Here is an 18,597-nt window from a genome sequence, read left to right as displayed (position 1 = left end):
CGTTAATACAACAGTCCCTTTGGATAAAACACTCAATGCTCCAAGTTTTGATCAATCTATATTCATATATTTCCAATCTTTCTTATTTAAAATTTTTGATGTCTGTGTAACGATTTATAATGAAAATTAAAAAAAAAAACGAAAAGAAAAACACATAGATTTAACGTGATTCGACAGATTATCTATAAGAACATGAAAGAAAACTTTCATTATATCACAAATTAGGGTTATATAAAATGGTATTTATACTAACTTTCAGATAATGAAATTTCAAAAATATTCATGATGCCCTCGCACCTCTAACCTATTGTTCGCCCACAACAATAAAAATATAAACTTGAATGACAAATATCGTTGCTCTGCTTCGTTCCGACATTTGCCTATTTTTCTCCATATGTCTTTCACTCAATATAAGTCACATACTACAACAAAAATTAAATAAATCAAACCCTAAAATGAACAAAAACTGAGCTTGAAATAGACTTCCCGCCTGGCACCAGAACTGCTTATGGGCCTAGCTAGATCAAGTTAAACATGGTCATTTGGCTGAAAAATTGGTGGCCATCAACCAAAGTGAGCATGGTGCAATGTTAGCTATATTCCAGATGATTGTATGTTAATTATCACAGTGACAAAGACTCTGGCCAAAAAGGAAAACTTAAAAGAAAAACAAGAAGTGGAATAATTAAAGCTTCGAGCACGTATTCTTTTAAGAAAAGTGGAATTGGCCTGCATCATTCTTACTACTACCAAATTAAACATATTCTCTTCATCATTGCAACCCATAATTCTTCATACAGAAAGCATAAAACAAATTAGCTTTTTCTTCAGCTATCGACACAAAGCTTGCAACAGCTTTTGAATTGGAAATTTCACAAGAAGCAATCCATAATATGGGGCCAGTACTCCAAGTGAAAATGAATAACTTAAGATCGATATAGGAAAATCATCAATCACTGGCGACATTAAATATTCGAGGACAGCTATAAACTGAACAAAATGCTTGCAGTGTCATTAACAACACGATCAAAATGGCAGCTAGAAATGTCAGGAACTGCCATGAAACAAACACATAGCGCTTCATAAACTTTCCAGCTTTAACCTTCCATCTGCCACTGTGATACTTGTTTACATCTTCAATCACCTTATCTAAGAAAGGCACCTTTGTCAACCTTATGGACCTGCTCATCCCATTCCACAGGTTGGCCACCTCTTCATCACTCTTCAATCGGTTCAAAACAATACCCCTTTCTCTTAGAAACTTGGCATCCTCCTTGGTATCAATAATCCCATTCATTAGTTCGGTGTACCGAGTAATAACCAATGGCCCTGATGCATTTGATGATTCATATGCAACCAAGTTTCTCAAAGTGACCTCTGTGTTTACATCTAAACTAACAGTGGGGAGGTAAAGGGTGACCATCTTAGCATCAAAAGTGATGGACGAGATGCCACCATTAATAGGTAAGAAACGCACACCAGATTTGGAGAGCTCGGAGACTGAAGGGATGGTGATTTCCTCTATCAGTGGAGGTTTGACAATGCTACTATTGGACTTGGAGTTCCCATTTTCTGGCTTGTTTTCTTCTTTGTCTTGGGAAAAGAAGAAGTATTCAACAGGTTGTTTCAAGATAGCAAACCCGGGGAGATTAGAGACGATTGTCCAAGGCAATTTCAATATGACTTTTACAGGCTTGGAAAATATAATTCTCTTGAGAATACGTACCGGGCCACAATTCAATTTTGAGAGCAGCTTCCAAATTTCTTCAAATAGTTGTTGTACATAACTGAAGTCTCCAAAAGATTCTTCTTTGCCTTCCTTTGATTCGTTTTCGTTTTCGACTTCAATTATTTCAGATGGTTCTTTTGATCTCGGCACGATGAGATGGTACAGAAAATCCAGCAGGTGGGCATACTCCTCAACTTGGATCTTTGGCAAGTTCTCCATCATCCCAAAAGGACAAAGATCTTGGCCGAACCCGGTTAACATTGAACACAACATATCATCAGCTTGATCTAGAGATGAGAACTGAAATTCCAACACCTGCCTCAATACAAGCAATGGAATTTGATTCTCAAGCATCACCATGTCTCTAAGAATAGCATTATGAGCTGATTTGGTCCCCGCATAATCAACTAGGTGTGACATCCTGGAGGAAACTCTTGTCAGCATCCGACCTTCCTTCATGGCATAGACTTGAAGGAACTCAAGTAAGAAAGAGGCATCAATAGCCATCATCCATGCTAAGGTTTCACCATTGAACTCCAAGAACTTGTGGTAGCAAGCTCGATTCCTTGGCTCATGCTTGGTCAACTGATCAACAAGGCTATGAAACTTTAGGCTCTGGAGATGCTTTTGAATTCTTTTCGCTGCTGCAAGCTTATACCTCTCCATCTCGTAGAGCTCCGGCCGCCAACGATGATAAGGCCCCAGTGCAACTTCTTGTGGAACATAGCAATCCGGCTTAGTAGCCATTAGGGTTTTGGGTACATTGAAGATGCACACAGGGACTTCACTATTGTCTTCAAGCTCTTCATCTAGAGTTCTACGTATTTGTATCACCCACTCGAGCTCATCAAAGCTTGAGTTAGAGTTCCAGGTCATGGTGGATCGAAGAGAAGAAGATTTTCGTGGAGTTGGCAGTTCAATTTGGTGTATTAGATGCGAGGGAGTTAGGAGAATGAGACTTTATTATATAGTATGAAACATGCTATCAATGAAGCACTTTTCTTTTTTGTAGGCATAGAATTAATGGACTTTAATGGTTGTGCGTTTTCCACATGTTTTTATAAAACATATCTCACAGTTAACCGAGGCTCTTTCTCACCTTCGAGATTAATTTAGAGGCTAGGGCCAGTTAGGCAACATGTGCTAGGCATGTGCTAAGCCAGTTAGGCGACTTTCATTGGTTACTTTATCACCTAACGAGATCGTGCGTTTTCCATATGGGTTTTTATACTGAACATCTATATCTCATAATCGAATGGGCGTCTTTTTCCTTTGAAATTGATTCAGAAGGCCAGTTACGCAACATGTGATGTGAATGTGAAAAAAAATAGATTGGACACTGTGGGAGTCAGATGAAACCCAATTGAAGTTTTCTACTGGCCGTGTCACAAGTCAATTAGTAGAATTAATACAAGTTGGTTTTATCAATTTTCAAGAGTATAGCACGTGTTGTTTACTTTAATCTCATGTGTGGAGGGAATATTATAATTGTTGGCTAGCTAGCTTCCCTTGAACAATGTATATATTATGATTAATGAGACAAATACGAGATGTCTAATCAAATGAATAACAATTCTTGGAAACCATTGGTGAGTACAAAATAAAGAAATGCCGCCAAGAACTTTTTTTGTGTTAGTTGTTATACAATGTTAGGTAACGAGTGTGACTAGCTAGCTTGAAATAGTGTCTCGAAGTGTTGTTAGCTCAGGGAGTTCTCCAGCCCCACTAGGGTCCAGGCGTATAACAAATAGGGAAAAAACAAAGGAGCACAAGGGCAGTCTTGCTCCCTTAAGCCGATATAACTCTTATTGTATCTATGGACGAACTACCAGAAACGAAAGAAAGTGAGCAACTATGCTTTCCTATATATATATATAAAAAGAAAAAAAAAAGTGATCAGTACCAATTCAATAGATAAATTCTTTAGGTTTTAGATATATTTTAAGTTATAAACTAATTAAGAGTTTGTTTAATAATGATTTTAAGAAGCAATTTTTTTAATTTTCTAACACTTTAAAATTTTTATTTTTTAAGTATTAGAAAAACTAAAAATACTTTTAAGAATCACTGTCAAATACATTTTAAATAGTGATATAAAATTTCCTTTAATTCTACAATTAAGATATAAACTAGTTAAATAATTTAACATAGATAATCTATATACTGGAGATCTATAATTTTGAATGTATAGAAAAATTCTACAAATGATATTGAACTTCTCAAAAATTAGTTTATGGAAATTATACAACACTCTAAAAATACTTTTCATGAATTTAATTTAATACAGAAAAATGTTTCCAAAATGTAATTATCATCCATTGCTTCTCATATAAAAAGAAATTCTAAAGGTATTGTGAAGAAATCTACCATATTGCATATACAAAGCTAGATTGTCAACGGCTCAACTACAAATTTTGAATGTAAGATATCCCACATTAACAAATTTAACTTTTTAGACGAGGGGTGGAAGGTTTGATGGGAAAGTTGGTAATTGGGTTGTGTTTCAATGGTGAAAGGTGAAGAGAATGAGTGGAATTCAATGGGAGTGTTTGATGGCGAATTCACTTGGAGAGATGGAAATCACCATGCTTAATGGAAAAAGGATGGGAATGTTGAACATGAAGTGAGAGGGTAGTAACTTCATAGCTATGGAGAGGATGACAATTTGGAGGCTTATGCAGCTGAGAATTTATTCATTGGAAGAAGCTTTTATTCATGCATGGTTTGAAATGGGGTGATGAATGACTGGAGTATTAGCAAAAGAAGGAGAAATGAACATTTTAGTGGATTTTGAATGTCATTTCAAATGCCCATTCAAACACAGGCAGCAAAGGTGATTTCTGCAGTTTGGGTAGTGAGTTTCGAAATGCCCATATGAATTGGCAATGCCAAGTTTGAATGGCTATTCGAACTAAGATATAGAAGATGCATGCATAACTTGGCATTTTCAGCAGCTGATTTTGCAGCCCTATTCGAAGTTGAGTGGCACAGCTCGAATGCCCATTGCAACCAGACCAAAAGAAGTATTTTGTGGGCTGCTGCAGTACTTGTCTTCACAATCCTACGCGAGATTTAATTTGGTTCTTACACACATTCTAATGGTTGTGCGAGAATATATGTCGAGTGCATTTTTGAAGCTCTAGTTAGAGGTTTCAAATCCCCATTCGTACTGCTATATGAATGTATGTAAATTTAGACAGGAAAGGAAGATGATTGCACATCTCATGTGTTGACATTACACCCAAACACAGAGGAAAAATAAAGTAAAATATAGAAGACAAAAAAATTTAGCCGTTGAGCGTGATTGTCTGATCATGGGAAAATTCACTGAAAACTTCACAATTACATACTCAAATTTTCTGAGTCTCTCTTCCCAAAACCCTCTTTCACTCTTCTTATAACTTAACACTTCTTATGGCTCACTTTTTTCCCCCTTACAACAAATTCGATGTAAAGTCACATATTTTTAGTCTTATTTATTTATGAGTTAATCCAAAACAAAAAGTTTTTCGATTCTAGTCAAATTCAAAAACAATAATTTACCCAAACGTGTGTATAGACTCTACAAATATTAACTTCCCTTAAAATAAAATTAAATAATTTGAGTAAAAATTTATGAATAATTTCTACCTTGACTCACATTCTCTCAATTCATGCGTGGGATATCTCTTCTTGATGCCCATCTTTGTGTCACTTATATATGTTTAAAAAGGCTTTCTAAATGCTTACTAACTATTGATTTTTCACGAAGTATTAGGACGGATTCTTCTTTATTTATTTATAATCATAACACTAAAATAAGTTCACTTTTAATTTATATAGATGATATTTTTTTTACCAAAAATAATTCATAATTGGTTTCTCATATTGATACCCTCTATGGTGTTAGTAGATAAGATAACGTTATGTTATAATGACATTGTATGTTTATGGTGATTTGTTATAAACGTTATCATATATTTTTTCTTTGTAATGTTGGATAAGCTTTAAATTATACTCAATAATTTTAAAAAGGAAAAAATTACACATACCCCCTTGAATTAGTTTTTAAAAGCAATTGAGAATTGATCAATTCCTCTCCCATAACAAACAATACAACAGATCTTAAAAATCAAAGTTGAATCATCTAGAGGATATCCAAATATTATATAAACTATACCATGCATTTTTCTAACTCGAATCACACAAACACAGAGCTAGCCAGCATAATACATGCCCATATTATTATTATTCATCTACAGACTAAATTATACATGAATCGGTGTTTTCGGCACTTTTCGCATCCGAGCAGCCACCTGTATGAGGAATTGGATCAATAAAAGCACTGTACTTGGGGTCATTCATCCAGAGAGTGGCCACATGTTGAGCTGAGGTGCTACGCCTATGAAATTCTTCAACAACCCAGATGGTGGATTCGGCTACGCTGGGTTCAATGATGCTGTACATGGGCTTGTGCTCATTTTCACTACCGATCCTGGAATCATCCCACTGTTGAAGCATGAGATTAGTGAGGTAGTGCAGTGGCTGCCCGTACAATTGTTTCATGGAATTGCCGAGTTCTCGCCATGTGATGTATGGAATATGCGTTTCGCAGCGTTTTGAGGGAATTGGCAACTGCTTCATGTATTGCTGGTAAGCGTCTGCATATGGCCTCAGTACTGCGCCTGCATGGTTTCAAAGTCTTGCCACATGAGGTTTTAGTTAATTAGAAAATAAGCAAGCCCTGTTTGGTGTTTTGGAATGTCGTCTTTTGTTAATCAAATCACATGCATATATGAACATAAAACAAAAAAGAATACAAGATTAATTAAGGCCACACTTTCTTAAAAAAACAAAATTTTAAAACAGAAGAATTAAAATATATAATAGGGACAAACTCGTCAATCATTACCTAGGCACTGCCCCCTTTAATCCCTATGAGCTGATCAAACAACTCAATTTCTAACATCTTGAGCAAAACATAATAAAATTAATTCAAATTTGACAATCCAATAGTAATATTTTAAAGAATGAAAATAATAACAAAATCTTGAAATGTAGTTTAAGGTGTCGTATTACATTTCTTTTCAAAAACACTTTTAACAGAAAAAGTGCTTTTAAAAAAAATTAAGGTGTCTGAAAAAAATTTAAAACATATTTTTAAAATATCAAAAAGTCATTTATAGTGCTTTTTTAGACAATTCTCCTAAAAATACTTTTACAATAAATATTTTTTAACACACTTTGAAATATATATAAAAAAAAAACAAAAAATAAAGGTCCTATATTAAAATGCTTGTTTTAAGAATATATGTATAGAAAATATTTTTTTTCATATTTTAAAAAATACAATCACTTGAAATTTGAATTTGAAAATATTTAAAGGTGAAGGGATCATTATTTTTTAAAAAAATTATTTTTAAATCGATTTTACCAATAAAGAGGACGTTTCAATAGGAGATTTTGCAATGCCCCAATATGTATGTCGAATTAAAACCCATGATTAAATTTTCTAGGGTAACAAAACGTATATAAGCTACTTAATTTGAGGAATAAAATTTAAAATTAATTATGGATTTTATTCAATATTAGGGAATTTATTAGTGTAGAAGAGACTTACCATTTATAGCTCCATTGATTTGAAAAATTAAATACAAAATCTAAAGTATTAACTCCACTCTAATTACTAGACGCATCCAATTTGTATGATAAATGTTTGTGTAGGTCTTAGTTAGCATGTACACATTTCAATTTATGCTTAATCTCACACTTATTGTTGAAGAGATTTTTCTCATTTATTGCACATAGATTTGAAAAATAAAATAGAAAACATAATGCATTAACTCCTCCCTAATTACTTAAATGCATATCCAAATTTGCCTAATAGATGGTTGTTTGGTGGTCACTCAAAGATAGAACTTTATTTTGAGATCAACAAATCAAATGAAATTTATGTTCCAATTTTTGTCTCTTCCTCTCTTTCTTAATCAAGTTTTTTCTTGTCAAAACGATTCAATTCTTATTAGCATCAACAATATAAAGTCATATCCTAGATGAAGAAATATAAAAAAACATTCTCCTTCTTCATCAAAAGAAATGAAATTTATAAACTAGTATTATATATCACTAATTTAAAATTAATTCTCATTTTTCCCAATATTAGAGAAATTTATGAGTGGCTTATCCTATTTGTAGCACAATGATTTGAAAAATAAAACAAAAAATCTAATGCATTAACTCCCTCCTAATTCTATATGGATTACCTATTTAAACATAAACCATAGTTTTGAAAAATGAAATTTCAAAAAAATCCTAATGCATTAACTCTCCTCTTGAATTTCTAGATGTATTTTAAATTTGCATGATAAATGTTTATCTTAATTAGCTCCTCTTAAATGAGAAGACATGGACATATCAATTATGTATAATAAATGTGGGTATCTTGAGAAAACTATTATGTATTTTTCTATACAAAAAATTAGGGTTTGTTTGGTAATTATTTTTTAAAACATATTTTTATTATTCAAAACAAATAAAAAAAAACTATAAAATATATTTGACAATCAAAAAATATAAAAGAGATTTTTAAATGTTTTTAAAAAATATTTTTTAATTGTTCTTACTAATTTTTTAGAAAATAATTATACACGTACATAAAATGATTAAAAATAAAATATTACATATAAAAATTATTTTTAAAACATAACTAAAAGTATAAAAAAATAAGTTAAATACATTTTAGGTTCTCAAACAAATATTGTTCTACAAAACATCACAAACGGTTTTTAAAAATTGTTTTCGAAGATAGTTACCAAACGTAATTTTAATCTTACATTTCTAAAGGTATGGACAACATCTTTCTATATTTTTAACACTACAATTCTTATCTAAAAGCTACTTTCATCTTCTCTACTAGCCAAATCCGGTTACTTTTGAAGGTCTTTCATTTTCTCATCAACTCTTTTGAAATGTGTGAAACCGAGGTTTGGTTAATCTTGATTTTGATGATAACAGAACAAGGTTTAGAACTAATGATTATATTTCAAGTGTAATTAGGCAATACAATTTCCAAATTGACAATCACAAAGACAAATCAAGTCAATGAGAAATCATGAAAAAGAAGACCACCTCAAAGAGAAGTGTTTTTCAAGATCCAAACTTCATAAGATCTCTTTGTAAGGTTGTTGGTGCACTAAGATTTTCATGCATTACATTTTTTACTTATGCACCAAAATCATCCAAGAGTTATTTTGTTTTAAATATCTTAAGAATTTGATGATTTCATGTTTTCAACTAAAACCTTGTGTTAAATGTTTTTCAAACTTATTTTAAAAGGTTTTAAGTTGAAAAAATTGGGTGTTGAGCCAAAAAATGGCTCAACTGGTTCAATCGGTTGAGGAACCGGTCGACCGGTCGAGGGAGGCCAAAAAGTTTATCTCTTTCCCAATGGCCTTCTCTTCCCGGTCGAGGTCCAGTTGAGGTCCAACGGTCACTTGCCAAGCATTAAATGTTAACGACTAGTCAACCGGTCGACCCCTAACTCGATCGGTCGAACCCCCAAACGACTAGTTTGACCTTTCTCTTATATAAAAAGGCTTTAATCTTCATTGTTTTAAGAGCTTAACATTCCCAAACCTTTCTTGAATATATTTGAGCCTTGAAATAGTGTTTTTGAGTGTACCATTGTTTTAAAACTTGCATATCCTTAGTGCACCTGTCAATCCGAGTTTTCTTGTATCATTTGACCTTAAAGTTCTTGTATTAAGATTTTTGTGAGATCATTTATTTGTAAATCTTTTAGAGGAAGTTTTTCAAGAGCGGGATATCTCTTGAGAAGTGTAAAGGGTGCTTGGATTCAAAAGTCCAAGAGGGTGAATTGAAACCATAATCCAATTGTATTGCTTGAAGGCTTGGTTTGAAAGCCTTGAATTAGTGGAACCTCAAGCTTGGAATTGAAGCTAGAGGAGAGTAGATGTAGGGCGGGTTGCACCGAACCATTATAAATTCTTATGTTTGCATTTTCTCTTCCATACTATTTAATTTATATGCAATTGTCTTTATATTGCTTATTATATACTTGTATATAATTGTTTCTTACATTCACTTAGTTTAAATTTGCAAAAAGAGATTATCACCCTATTCACCCCTCTCCTCCCCCTTTATGGTGATTACCATAGGTTGGATTAACTTAATTTTCCTAACAAAATGTTATACCAACTTTACAAATATGATACTTAGAGTCTATTTGATCATGATTTTAAGAAGTGTTTTTAGCATATAAAATATTTAAAAAAAATATAGGTGTTTGATAAAATTTAAAAAATACTTTTAAAAATCTAAAAAGTTTCTTATAGTATGAAAAAATCATTGGTAATATTTTTTTGAAAAATACTTTATAGGTAATTCTCTTAAAAACGCTTTCAATATAAATACTTTGAGTAGAAAGAGTATCAAGCGTGCTCTTCTTCATCAATTGGTGTTGAATTTTTTTTATTAAAATCATTAGCATATTAATTAAAATTAAGATTCAATGAGAATGATAAGAAAATGAAGAATGTTGATGGGTTTTTATGCCAGAACCATGAATATGTGATCCTCTTCTATATATAAATATAGATTATGTTTGGTTCTTAAAAAATTTGAGGGAAAATAAGAGAGAAAGAAAATAAAGATGAAAAGTAGAAATAAAGGAAAATAAAAATAAAGTTAAAATCAATAAATTATTTTTATTTGTTATTTTACAGTCAAATTATTTATTTTAACTCATCAATATAAATATTAAATAATTAGAAAATGTATAAGTTTATAATTAATTTTAATTACATTTGATTTTTTTATAATTTTTCATAACACAATCAAATATAAGAAAATCATTTTCTTCAACAATTTTTTTCCTTAATGCTTTTTCGAGAACCAAACATGAACATAAAGAATAATCACTAATGAAAATAATAAATCGCAAAGTAAAAGTAAAAAAACTAAGAGATGTAGAATGTTTAAATGAACCTGGATTTCCTCCATATCCTTTTCCTCTTTTTCTGCATCTTCCATCGGTGCATTTTCTCTTTTTGTGTCTCTCTGGTGTCTGGACTTTAGAAAACTTGCTCATATCTTCTGACTCAGTCTCTGAATCTGATACCAAGATATGTTTGTCAAAAAAGGAACCCTTCTTCTTCAACATCTTGATACTTGAGTAATAAAAGAAATTCTCTCCCCTTTTTGTTAACAGGTAAGGTCATTTTATCTATTACACCATTGCTTACCACTTTTCTAAAAATATTCGTTTTTCCAAAATAAAAATACCAATCGATTTTTCATTATTTACAAAAACGCCATTGTTCTAGTCATTTAAGTATTTATGACACAATATGAAAATATTTTATAAAGCAATTAATTTTCAATAACATCGATCAACTCAATCCTATGGTAAGTAAAGACAATGCTTAAAAGCTACCTTCATACAAGACCTTAAAAAAGATTCAAAATTTAATTTATCACCTTAAAAAAAGAAATCTACGAAGAAAAATGTATACATGGATAATGGAAATTTCAACTAATATGAAAAATGAAAAGATATGATGAAATTCACAAGAATTATTCTCTTCTTGCCATTGATCCTTTGTAGCATTTGATATGAGCAAATTAACGTTCTAATCAAGACTCTGGTTATAATATCAAGAATACTTTTTCGGTATTTATAAAAAAAGTACTACTAATTTAGTGATATCATACATATAATTTTTTGTTTTATTATTTGTACTTTAATCTCATTTGTTTATATTTTATATCTTCATCTTATCTATTTGTATTATTATTTAATAACCTAAATTTCACTCTAAATATTTCAACCACTCAAATCTCTTATTCAAATCCTGATATAATTGATGATGTCATTATATTACAATTTATATATTCTTAAAATAAAATATGTTTATTAAAAATTTATATATAAAAATATAAAATAAAAATTATTAATATTTATTCTTCATTTAATATTATCAAATTAAATATATTAATATTTTATTAAATAAAACATATATAATATTTAAACTTGAAGACATTTATTGAAATTTAATTAGTTTTACTAACCTATTATTTTATAATTTTAAAAAATATTACACTATTTTACATATATTATTTATACTTTTATTATTATCAAAATTTTGAAAAGAATCATATCTATTATTTTTTTGGTTTGCAATATTAAATAGAAGGCATAAAGTAGTTTAATAGAGTTGTTTTCATCCTTTGAGCCTTATGTCCAAACGCTAAATCCTCATCTCTCCCATTCCCACGTAGAAAATAGATCAAGATAAAATTATTTTTATATTGGATTCATGGCAATATGATGAGTAAAAATAACAATTTAGTTCATTAATTATTATTTAAGGTTAATTTTATTATCTTTTCTAAAATTTTAGTTAAATACATTTCATTTTTATTAATTTGAAATTTTATTAAATATCGTTTCTATTATTTTTATTTTTTTTAATAAAAAAGGTATTTAATAAAATTTTAAATTCGAAAACAAATTTAACCAAAGTATGGGGACCCCTTATTTTTTATAACATTTGTATCAAGAGGTTATTTAATATAGTAGAAAACAAGAGAAGCCGCACACGGCACAACCGACCAGCCACTGGCTTGGGAATACTGAATCGGTGTGTGTGAGGCGTATGCATCATCAATCATATCCGGATGCATCGCTCAGATCCAATCTAAATGCATCTCTGCTATAAAAAAACAAGTAAAATAAAATAAAAACCAGTTCTTGAATTTTTTTTTTCCAGTTTTGCACTCCAAAAGGACAAGAAGATGGAGACAGATCTTGCAGATTATTTTCTGGATTTCCAGTGTACGGAACCATCCGATTTGCAACACGTCGCGATGAGGCCGCTAAGCCGCTCATATTGGATTCGACTCTTTGTGTTGGTGGTGGGTAGAAAGCGCGTAACGTGGTCCAAAATATTTCCTTTTTGCGTCTAAAGTGTCCCGTGTCCGCGACATAGGCGGTAGCACGACGCCCAATAATATTAAATTCCTCAAACCCCTTGTCCATCAATTTCACACAATGAACGCGGGTCGGTCCAAAAACTCGGGTGCCAGCTCAATCGAAATTTGAAACCGCCCTTATCGGCTTAGCCTGACTGCCGTGCTGCCTTTTTCCAAATTAAATTGTAAAAATTATAAATTATATTAATAAAAATAATGTAACTATTTATGCGGCAACACGACGTAATAACATGGTATCCTGATGGATTATCCTACTAATTCTTTTTGAAGTCTTCTTAATTTAAAATTAAATCATTAAAAAATAAATAATAAATTAAGATTTATTTCACTTTGTGTTTAATTGGGTGTCTTTAATGCTAATAACAATAGTGAGGTGTTGACATCAGGTTGACCGGTCATCTCGCACATCCCTCCCCACTCCCACAAATACTCCTTATTTTCTCATTTGCTTCCATTTTCCTAAGCTACGGCCGCACACATGGCTCTTCTCGCCTTACAATCTCTTCGCTTTGTAATCTTCGGCGTCTCCGCTCTTCTCTTCTCCGCCACCGCCTATTCCATCGGCGTTAACTATGGCACTCTCGCCGATAACCTTCCGCCGCCTGCCCAAGTCGCCAACTTTCTCAAAACCCGGACCACCATCGACCAGATCAAAATCTTCGACAGCAACCCCGATATTCTTCGAGCCTTCGCTAACACCGGCATCGGCGTCACGGTTACCGTTGGCAACGGCGACATCCCAGCAATCGCGAAACTCCCGGCCGCTCGCGACTGGGTCGCTACCCACATCTTGCCGTTCTACCCCAGCACCAAGATCAACTATGTCGCCGTTGGGAATGAGATCATGGCCACCGCCGACAAGAATCTCATTGGCCACCTCGTTCCGGCGATGAAAGCACTCCACAACGCTCTCCTACTTGCGAAGATCACCGACATTAAGGTCTCCACGCCTCACTCTCTCGGCATACTTTCTATCTCCGAGCCACCGAGTGTGGGTCGGTTCAGACGCGGCTACGATAAAGTCATCTTTGCACCCATGCTCGAGTTCCACCGCCAAACCAAGTCTCCGTTCATGGTGAACCCATACCCATACTTCGGCTTCTCCCCAAACATGTTAAACTACTGCATCTTCAAGCCTAACCGTGGGGTTCACGATAAGTTCACGGGGATCACATACACCAACATGTTCGACGCACAGATGGACGCTGTCTACTCTGCAATGAAAGTGTTGGGCTACGGCGACGTGGAGATTATGGTGGCGGAGACAGGTTGGCCGTCGCTGGGTGACCCAAACCAGGTGGGTGTGAATCTCGAGAACGCGAAGACGTTCAATGGCAACTTGTTGAAACATATAAGCTCCGGCAAGGGAACGCCACTGATGCCAAACCGGCGGTTCCAGACGTATCTGTTCTCGCTATTCAACGAGAATCTTAAACCGGGTTCGACCGCCGAGAGGAACTTCGGATTGTTCAGACCTGACTTCACTCCGGTTTACGACATTGGGATTCTGAAACAGGTGAGATTATGCTCTCTATTTATTAGTTTGAGTGCGGATTAGGTAAGATCATGGCTTACGACATGGGTATTTATTCAATCCTTGTTAATGAAGTGGCTTTGTGTTGCTTGACTTGGCAATATTCTTCGCTCACTCTCCAAAAATTCGAGCTCAGCTTGATTAGTTTTAACGCCAGGTGGAACAGTAATATTAATTTATGCTTAAACCCAGCAATTGAGCTAATTGAAGTACACTATTGAATAAGACTACCATATGGTAAGGTAGGTCCCCTGCTCTCATTTGTCCTGACTTAGCCTGAGGATGTGTGAATAGAATTGCATATCAGTTTTAGAAATGAAAATAGATTTTGGAGATGGTAAGAGATGAATTTTCATTTTTAGAGGTGGGGCTTGCAGATTCTCTGGAATTTACACTCCAAATGACAATCAACTGCAGTATAGTTAGAGTTTCAAGATTGTCTAATACAAGATTAAGTTTTTTCTATGGAGACCTCTTAGTAATTTGATCATTTGACTACATCAACATACACATTTTCTAATGGAGATGCCAATGAAGCTCCCCCTTTGTATTTCCTTAAGAACAAATCAGATCTTTTCGTGTTTTTGTTAGACTAATTAAACAACACTATGAGGAGAGTGGACTGCATATGCCTTCTATAAGATGTTTTAGATCTGTGTCATGTCTGTTAGGTTTATTTTAATCGGCTTGTTTCACATTACTGCTGTGTAGTCTGCTGGTGGCTCACCAACACCAACTGTGCCATCAGGCAAGAAGTGGTGTGTACCAAAACCAGATGCTACCGACGAAGCATTGCAATCCAACATAAACTACGTCTGCAGCACAGGAGTAGATTGCAAGCCTATACAACCTGGTGGGGCCTGCTACAACCCCAACACCATTAGATCTCATGCTTCGTATGCCATGAATGCTTACTATCAGACTTCTGGTCGCCATGATTTCAATTGTGACTTTGCCAATACTGGTGTTCTAGCAACCTCTGATCCAAGTAAGTGATAAAAGAGTTCTAGTTTTTTTGTTTTTTTTTTGTCCTTTCCTCATGATCATGACTTGCATACTTTACATGAGTAGTTTTGCAAGCTTTATTCTTGTGTAAAGAATTCTGATTGAAGATGAATTGATTGAATCATCATATTCTAAGGGGATTGATTAGTTTCATGATCACGCTTCCCTTTCCCCCATTTATTTCTAATGCTAAGATGATAAAACTTGTGGAACACGAGTGTTTTAAGCATTGTGCTTGCCTACTCATTGATCTTGTTGAGTGTCATGACTTCCTCACATGCCGGTATTCCCTTTCTTTGACATTTTCTCTAGGGGAAATGATTAGAGACAATGAGCATAATGCCTGTCATTAACCTCTGAAGCTTCGCAACACCTTTTTCTCAATTGCCTTATTTTTCTTCATACACATGTTTTTAATTCTCGAAGTTTTGTGATGTTCATCCTTTATGTGCTTCTGTATACAGGTCATGGTCCATGTCAATACATCTCTTGAGTTTGGAAGTTGAACGCAAGCAAACAGCGCATTGCCTGACCAGAGACCTCATCTGACTTCAGAGTATTTATCCTCTGGTGATTATTTATTTTCGTTAAAATATTGCTGCTAGCTGGGAAAACAGATGACTAGTTCATAACCCATGACAGTGCTACTTTACTTTATATAGACCATATATTCATGTCTGTACATTTTACACTGTATTGCTTTGCCTTTTTTTTTGCTTTTGCTTTTTTGTTTTTTATGGGTAATTACCAGGGCCTTCAATGGTACCAAAGGCTTTATCATCAGGTGTATGTGGTTCCTATTCTGAGGCCTGTTGGTCCTCTGGAATACATAACACTGCAGGGTATGGAATGATGACAATTTTAAAAGAAACGAAAGGCATACAAATTAAAGATGTAACAAGTTAATGAGAAAGACCAGTGCCAAGAGAGGAAAATCAAGGTAGGATGAAGAATTTTAACCTGCACAAGAAAATGTTTCTAGTCATATTTCTCTGTTATTCACGGAGGCAAAAATGAAAACAGAGTGGGGTCTAAAACCTTTAAGTATTCCAAGCCTTGAATGTTTTGCAACTTTGGCACTGGGAGAATTGGAGAAACTTGAATCATACTCATAAAATAGAGATTGTGTATGAAAATATCAATGAGTTGGGATAGGAGGGGCTGAGGGGGAAAATGAAACCCCGGCTGAGAGAGGAAATGAAACGCCTTAGTCCATTTGTCTGGCAGGTTTCCATTGTAGTGAGCTAAGGATTTGCCTGCCTACGCACAGGAAGCCCCTATTACCCCCGGTTGCAGGGAATACCTGCTACAGAGTTCATCAATGCATTTGAATTACTATAAGTGCCATTAAATTTATGCCAACGCCACATGGTGCCAACATCAGCCTCTAGCACAGCCCGTGTGCTTATGCATCAAAGTAGCTTTTATACTGACTGCATCATGAATTGGAAAGAGATCCATTTTCCCCTTTCACATGGGATGGTTAAGCTTTTTTAAGCTGGCTGTTGTGCATAGACTTTGCTTGACTTCTATTAGTAAGGTCTTGTTACGGGAAGGGTGCAATAAAGTAGTTCTTAAGCTTGAGATAGGTGGTCCATATAATGACTTTTAAACAAGTCCTTAGGATGTGATGTCTAGTGTGATAAAAGGTTTGGTTTTATCCTCATTGGAAACCAATTAATTTTTAGATAAAATAATGAAAGTTTGATTCAAAGAATTGGCATCAGAGCCACGGGTCATGAGTTCAACTCTCGAGAACGTTATGTTCGGCAGCTCTTAAACCTAATGATGGATCATGTAATGGTAATCAAAGTACACTAGATGATCAATATGATCTTTATATTTATGAAACGCATCAACACTCAAGAATCTACTAATCAAACGAAAGAGAAAAAGTTATAATGGTGAAGATTTTCCTAATTTCCTCTCGATCACAATTGCACTCTAATTTTTTTATTTCTAAAACAAAATCCTAAAACATGAAAAGGTTAAATATACAGTGGGGGTAAACTCGTTATTCAATAAATAAAAAAAATTTCTAGGAACCCCTTAAACCCTGGCAAGCTGATTGAGTAGCTCAATCTCTGCAAGTTCAGCAGAGAGCTCGACTCCTAGCATCCCCTTACTAGTATCTTGATAGTAGTTTTGAGTCTTTTGACCCATGAACCTAAAGTTTATGTTTGATCATTTACCGAGCCGGGACACATTTTTCAAATGAATTTGTTGGAGATTTCTACAATAGCACAAGTGCCATCGTCTTTTAGTTATTGCTAGTTCGGCAGACGTGTATGCATTGTAAGATTTTAGGCTTCTGGTTGGACTGCTCAACACCCTCTTCATCTTGCTTCAAATTTGAAGGTAATTACTGTGAAGTGAGAAGTAATCATGTGGTCTCCTTAGAGTCAAGAATATGCAAGAATGAGGGGCATGTTTAATAAGACAAGGTACATGGTAACTAGAGAAAAGTTATGAATGAAGTTAAAGGAAAAGTACAAATATTTTGATAATAATGCACCCAACTATGCTCAGAGAACAACATCCAACCTGTCTCCTTTGTCATCATTTTCATTTATTTTTCTTAATTACTGTTGGGAGTACTTTATATTTATTCTAGCAATCCATACACATTCTGGTTTGTTTTATCTCTAAACATTTAGAAATTTTGGCCAATCCTCTTTTTGGGTTTCAACCTTTATGGGCAGATTATGGGTGGTTTTTACCTTTTTATGCATGATCAATTCATCTATTCGTGTTTTTAAATAATATATTTTAGTTATTTTCACTTATTTTTTAAGGGATGCTTTAAAAAAATTATTCAAATATAGAAAATGATGAAAAATAAATATTACATATGAAATTATTTTTAAAACATATTTAAAAATATAAAAAAAAAACAAGTTTAAAATATTTTAGTTTTTAAATAAACTTTTGTGTTACAAAATATTATAAGATAGATGTTAATAATTGTTTTCCAAAACTGTTTTTGAAAACACCTTTCAATCAGGGTCTTAATTTTTAGATCGTATAAGCTACCATTGAATTTGTTTGAATGAATGAAGAGTGTAACACCATATAGCCCAAGGATCATGAGAAAGATGACATCTAAACAACTCTAGATGATATCAATCCAACATCATGAGGATGACTTCTAAGCGACCTTGGATTTCAAAATTGATTAGAGACAAATCATAAAATTGACTTCTAACCAATCTTAATGCAACTGGGAAAGAAACATAATTAGTGTAATATTACTATAATCATGATACCGAGATCTGCCCATCAGACTTGAAACCCATGTCACTGGTGCAATATGTTTTATTGGTTTAAAGGCAAAATA

The 18,597-nt window shown here is 33.7% G+C and overlaps 2 protein-coding genes across 2 annotated transcripts; one reads left to right on the top strand and one right to left on the bottom strand.

The window, feature by feature from the left end:
* Positions 1–949: 949 nt before the first annotated feature.
* On the bottom strand, positions 950–2,605 carry LOC117928478 (putative UPF0481 protein At3g02645). The gene has a single exon (XM_034848355.1). It carries the CDS (start codon positions 2,603–2,605, stop codon positions 950–952), a length of 1,656 nt encoding a protein of 551 aa, XP_034704246.1.
* Positions 2,606–13,169: 10,564 nt separating this feature from the next.
* Positions 13,170–16,043, top strand: LOC117928559 (glucan endo-1,3-beta-glucosidase). Its single transcript, XM_034848465.1, has 3 exons — positions 13,170–14,237; positions 14,967–15,243; positions 15,725–16,043. Exons 1-3 carry the CDS (start codon positions 13,200–13,202, stop codon positions 15,751–15,753), a joined length of 1,344 nt encoding a protein of 447 aa, XP_034704356.1. The 5' UTR covers positions 13,170–13,199; the 3' UTR covers positions 15,754–16,043.
* The last annotated feature ends 2,554 nt before the right edge of the window (positions 16,044–18,597 follow it).

This window comes from Vitis riparia, chromosome 13 (genome assembly GCF_004353265.1).
Source record: "Vitis riparia cultivar Riparia Gloire de Montpellier isolate 1030 chromosome 13, EGFV_Vit.rip_1.0, whole genome shotgun sequence".
Lineage (NCBI taxonomy): Eukaryota > Viridiplantae > Streptophyta > Magnoliopsida > Vitales > Vitaceae > Vitis > Vitis riparia.
The sequence above is the reverse complement of the archived record's forward strand: the minus strand, read 5'-3'. Positions and strand labels throughout refer to the sequence as shown.